Below are 6,000 nucleotides of genomic sequence, written 5' to 3'. Positions count from 1 at the left end.
ATGTGTTTAGAGGGATCGCATGATTTTGAGGATGACGAAGACTGTGGTTTGTCTCCTGACTTGTTGAAGATGGTAGAAAGGACTGAGAAGCAAATCCTACCTCACAGGGAATCAATAGAAATTGTGAGATTGGAGGAAGTTAAAGAGGTGAAGATCAGATCAGATATCTTTGCAAAGACAAGACAAGACCTCATCGAATTACTCCAAGAGTTCAAGGACGTTTTTGCATGGTCATACCAGGATATGCCGGGGTTGAGTACCGACATTGTAGTCCATCGTCTCCCTATAAGAGAAGATTGTAAGCCAGTGCAGCAAAAGCTTAGAAGGATGAGGCCTGATATCGTGTTGAAGATAAAAGAGGAGGTCCAGAAGCAGTTTGATACCGGATTTCTGCAAGAAGTCAAGTATTCTGAGTGGGTGGCCAACATCGTACCAGTTCCGAAGAAAGATGGAAAATTACGAATGTGTGTGGATTACAGGGATTTGAACAAGACTAGTCCAAAAGATAATTTCCCATTACCTCACATCGACACATTGGTAGACAATACGGCGGGCTTTTCATTATTTTCCTTCATGGATGGTTTTTATGGGTATAATCAGATAAAGATGCATCCCGAGGACATGAGAAAGACTACGTTCATTACGTTATGGGGGACGTTTTGTTATAAAGTGATGCCGTTTGGGTTAAAGAATGCGGGAGCGACATACCAAAGAGCCATGGTAGCCTTGTTCCATGATATGATGCATAAGGAGATCGAGGTTTATGTTGATGATATGATCGTGAAATCTAGGACGGAGGAGGAACATGTGCAAGTCTTGAAAAAGTTATTCTTAAGATTGAGAAAGTTCCAGCTCAAGCTTAATCCAGCGAAGTGCACTTTTGGGGCCAGGTCAGGAAAGTTGCTAGGCTTCATAGTCAGTGAAAAGGGAATCGAGATTGACCCAGACAGAGTCAAGGCAATACGAGATTTACCTCCACCTCGCACTCAGAAAGAAGTTCGAGGTTTCCTCGGAAGACTGAATTACATCGCTAGGTTCATTTCACAACTGACTGAGAAATGTGACCCTATATTTCGTCTTCTGAAGAAACATAATCCTGGTACTTGGGATGAAGAATGTGAAGAAGCTTTTAACAAGGTGAAGCAGTATTTGTCTAACACTCCAGTGCTGTCACCACCTAGCCCGGATAGGCCGCTGATATTGTATCTGACAGTATTTGATAATTCCATGGGGTGTGTGCTAGGCCAACATGATGAAACGGGGAGAAAAGAAAGGGCGATATATTATCTCAGCAAGAAATTCACTGACTGTGAAATGAGATATTCACCTATTGAGAAGTTATGTTGTGCCTTGATTTGGACAACCCTAAGATTAAGGCAGTACATGTTATATCATACGACTTGGCTAATCTCAAAGTTGGACCCGTTAAATTATATGATGGAGTCAACTGTTTTGAATGGGAGAATGGCCCGATGGCAGATCTTACTGTCTGAATTTGATATTGTTTATGTGAGCCAAAAGGCTGTGAAAGGGAGTGCAATTGCTGACTTTCTAGCTAGTAGAGCTTTGGAGGACTACGAGCCGTTGAGTTTTGATTTCCCAAATGAAGACCTGATGTGTATAGCGGCTACTGAGGAAAATCCACAAGAAGGTCACGGTTGGAGGTTAAACTTTGATGGAGCCTCGAATGCTGTGAGTAATGGAATTGGGGCAGTCCTAGTGTCCCCGAATGGTGATTATTATCCTTTTACTTGCAAATTGGATTTTGATTGTACAAACAACATGGCAAAATACGAAGCATGCATCATGGGTATTCGTACAGCTATAGAACGAAGAATCAAAGTGTTAGAAGTCTATGGGGATTCGACATTTGTGATATATCAGCTCAGGGGTGAGTGGGAAACAAGAGATCCCAAATTAATCAGTTATCGAAAGTTGGTCCTTGAATTGATTAAAGAGTTTGAGGACATTACTTTTTGCTATCTCCCACAAGATGAGAATCAGATGGCTGATGCACTAGCTACTTTAGCCTCCATGATCAAGGTGAACAGACATGAGGATATGAAGCCTATCCAAATGAGTATCTATGAAGACCCGGCTCATTGTTACAATATCGAAAAAGGGGAAATTGATGATAGTCATTGGTATCAAGATATACTACGATATGTAAAGAATCGTCAGTATCCTGGCCAGGCAACGGAGAATGAAAAAGAACTCTGAGAAGACTAGCCATTGATTACGTCTTAGATGGGGAGATCTTATACAAAAGGAGAAAAGATCAGGTACTGTTAAGATTTGTAGATGCCGTGGAGGTAAAGAAAATTCTAGAAGAAGTCCATGAGGGCATCTGTGGAACGCATGCCAGTGGGTTCACAATAGCTAGACAGATTATGAGATTCGGGTATTACTGGTCCACCATGGAAGGGGATTGCATCAATTATTCCAGAAAGTGCCATAAATGTCAAATCTATGGTGATAAAATGCATGCACCTCCTTCACCTCTTCATGTCATGACTTATTTATGGCCTTTCTCTATGTGGGGTATGGATGTCATTGGGCCAATATCGCCGAGGGCTTCACATGGGCATCGTTTCATATTCGTGGTTATTGACTACTTCACCAAATGGGTAGAGGCTGCTTCGTATGCTAACGTTACAAAGTTATCAGTCAATAAGTTCTTAAAAAGGGAGATCATATGTCGGTATGGAATGCCTGAAAGAATCATATCCGACAATACGTTGAACTTGAACAACAGCTCAATAGCGGAAGTCTGCAGTCAATTCAAGATCAGACATCACAATTCATCGCCGTATCGCCCAAAAATGAATGGTGCAGTGGAAGCAGCTAATAAAAATATAAAAAAGATTGTGGGGAAGATGACTGAGACTTACAGGGACTGGTACGAGAAATTACCGTTTGCCCTCCTTGCTTATCGAACGTCAATCAGGACCTCTACCGGGGCAACGCCTTTCTCCTTAGTTTATGGCATGGAGGCGGTCTTGCCCATCGAAGTTGAAATCCCTTCTCTCCGGGTTTTAACTGAGCTACAATTGGATGAAGTAGAATGAGTTCAATCTCGATACAATCAGTTGAACTTGATAGAGGGAAAAAGGCTAAAGGCTATTCAGCATGGTCAGATGTACCAGAAAAGAATGATGCGTGCCTACAACAAGAAGGTCCGACCCAGAGAATTTCACGAGGGGGACCTGGTGTTGAGAAAAATTCTTCCTCTACAAAAAGATTTGAGGGGGAAATTGATGCCGAATTGGGAAGGTCCTTATGTTGTAAAAAAATGCCTTTTCTAGGGGAGCCCTGATTCTGGCTGAAATGGATGAAAGAAACTTGCCTAATCCAGTAAATTCAGATTCGGTCAAGAGATACTTTACTTGAAGAAAGGAAGGAACCAAGGTGAAAATCCGCAAAGGGCACTTTGATTCCAAAAAAAAAAAATAGAGAGGCTAAGGTGAAAACCCGCAAAGGGCGCCTTAAGACCAAAGGAGATTTGAGTTGAAAACCTGAAAAGGGCGGCTCAAATTTTGATTGTCGCGTGGTAGTCTTGTTGTACCTAAATCGGCAGAAAGGAATAGACGACATCTTGGGGCATCAACAAAATACTGTGAATTTCCTAAACACGTGTTGAATTCAGAAGAGTCTTCGAAAAACTGTATAGAGAAATTCAAGCAGAGATATCTGGGGCACCTATTCATAGTATTTGTATTGAATTCGTTGTTTTAAAATATTTCATTCTTTTTCAATATAAATGTCCCCAGACAATTCCTCTATCATTGACAATCCATTGCGAGCTATGCTCCCAAACCAATTTTGTTTTATTCATCGTTATGATCTTTTCGCAAACATGTTGCATTAGGATGACGATTAATGGACTAATAAAACTTTCACAAGGGAAGTTTTTCATATTACTCTAGAAATTTCTAAATAATACAGAAGCCTGAAGCAGGACTATTGTTTAGACTTCACCAGGTTAAAAGGTCGGAGATATCTAGGAGTCAAGAGTCAAGATTAAAATTTTCAAGTTTTGACAAAGCGTTATTGTCACAAAGGAAGCCTTAATGAGCAATAATGACTTTAAACATTCAATATTCATTTTTCATGACATAACATTCAAATGTCATTCATACACGCCTAGTTAGGAGCGTTTGATTCATTTGATCATGACATCCTAATCATTAGGCATAGTTAGGTTCATAAAGTGAATTATACAGGTCCTATTCCCCAGAGAACAGATCGGCGAAATCATAAAGCCTTATCTCCCTGAGCAACAGTGGAGCAGGTTGAAAAGCAGCAGATCATGTCTTCCTATATTGGTAGCGAAGTGGATCGAATATACAGATCTTGTCTCCCAATACTGGTGGTGGAGCAGATTGAAAAAAAACAGATCTTGTCTTCATGTACTGGCGTGAAGTAGATCAAAGATACCAGATCTTGTCTTCCCATACTGGTGGTGAAGTAGATCGAAAAAAGCAGATTTTGTCTTCATGTACTGGCGTGAAGTAGATCAAAGATACCAGATCTTGTCTCCCCATACTGGTGGTAGAGTAGATCGAAGAAAACAGATCTTGTCTTCATGTACTGGCATGAAGTAGATCAGAGATACCAGATCTTGCCTTCCCATACTGGTGGCAAAGCAGATCAAAGAAAACAGATCTTGTCTTCAGGTACTGGCGTGAAGTAGATCAGAGATACCAGATCTTGCCTTCCCATACTGGTGGCGAAGCAGATCAAAGAAAACAGATCTTATCTTCATGTACTGGCGTGAAGTAGATCAAAGATAGCAGATCTTATCTTCCCATACTGGTGGTGAAGTAGATCGGAAAAAGCAGATCTTGTCTTCATGTACTGGCGTGAAGTAGATCAAAGATACCAGATCTTGTCTTCCCATACTGGTGGCGAAGTAGATCAAAGAAAGCAGATCTTGTCTTCATGTACTGGAGTGAAGTAGATCGAAGATTACAGATCTTATCTCCCTAAGCAGTAGTGGAGCAGATCGAAGATGGTGGATTTTACCTCCCTGAGGTTGCAGTGGAGTACATTGAAACCATGGAGTAGATTGAAGCACCAGTTCCAATACCACTGAAGATGCAGTAGGAAGGAATGAAGCTTCTTAAAGAAGAAAAGCACCGAAGAAGTCTAAGGCTCAGTGAGACCAGGCATGATTGGGCCTTGTAGTATTTGCTCTATTCCCGTTACACGACAATGAGCAAAGAGGGGCAGCTGTAATAAGGCCCAATCGGCCTGGGTCCAAACTAAACAAAAACATGTCAGACCCAACAAATAGGTGGCCCAATACAGGCCCAATAACCGATTTGCAAACCCTAGCCCAGCAAAAATTAATTTGTTGAAACCCTAGCCTCATGTTCAGCGCCGCAAGCCCCCAACAGTCTCCAGCAGACGTCCCAAGCACCGCACGTCTCGGGGCCAACTTCTCCACGCGCGCCGTTCGCGCGCATGACACCTGCAAAGAACAGACTCAAAGGAGTCCGATTGAGATAAAATAGCAAAAATAATTAGCAGATATCTTTTATTTGTTTTCGATTTTTCGGGCTATAAAAGCCTTTGAAAATCTGTAAAGAGACAACAAAAAAAGACACCAAAAATTGAAAGAAAACACTGAGAATACAAAGATTTTTCAAGGTGAAATCGGATTTCTGTGTTTCTTTTCGTTATTTTCTATTTTTTTATTTTGTTTTTCTTTTTAAAAATAAATAATACAAAACACGAAAGGGGGATCTCACCTCTTTCGTCGAAGACACCGAATGGGGGCCCTCTCCGTCTTGATCGGAGCACGGTCACCGGCGAACGGCGGCGCGATGACGCTAGAGTTCCAAACCCTAGCAGAGCAAAAAAGGGGTTCTTTCTTTATTTTTTTATTTTTTTCTTTATTCGGTTTCAAATGATTTTGAAAGACAAAAATTTTGTTTTAAATAACATTCAAAACGGCGCCGTTTTAGCCTGGTGCGACCCGCGCGGTGACCCGACCCG

General features: G+C 41.4%; 1 protein-coding gene across 1 annotated transcript; it reads left to right on the top strand.

Annotated features, from left to right (window-relative positions):
* Positions 1-3,068, top strand: LOC128039984 (uncharacterized). Its single transcript, XM_052628941.1, has 3 exons — positions 1-429; positions 1,087-2,144; positions 2,948-3,068. The coding sequence occupies exons 1-3, from the start codon at positions 1-3 to the stop codon at positions 3,066-3,068; spliced, it is 1,608 nt and encodes a 535-aa protein (XP_052484901.1).
* The last annotated feature ends 2,932 nt before the right edge of the window (positions 3,069-6,000 follow it).

Source organism: Gossypium raimondii, chromosome 3 (genome assembly GCF_025698545.1).
Source record: "Gossypium raimondii isolate GPD5lz chromosome 3, ASM2569854v1, whole genome shotgun sequence".
NCBI lineage: Eukaryota > Viridiplantae > Streptophyta > Magnoliopsida > Malvales > Malvaceae > Gossypium > Gossypium raimondii.
The sequence above is the reverse complement of the archived record's forward strand: the minus strand, read 5'-3'. Positions and strand labels throughout refer to the sequence as shown.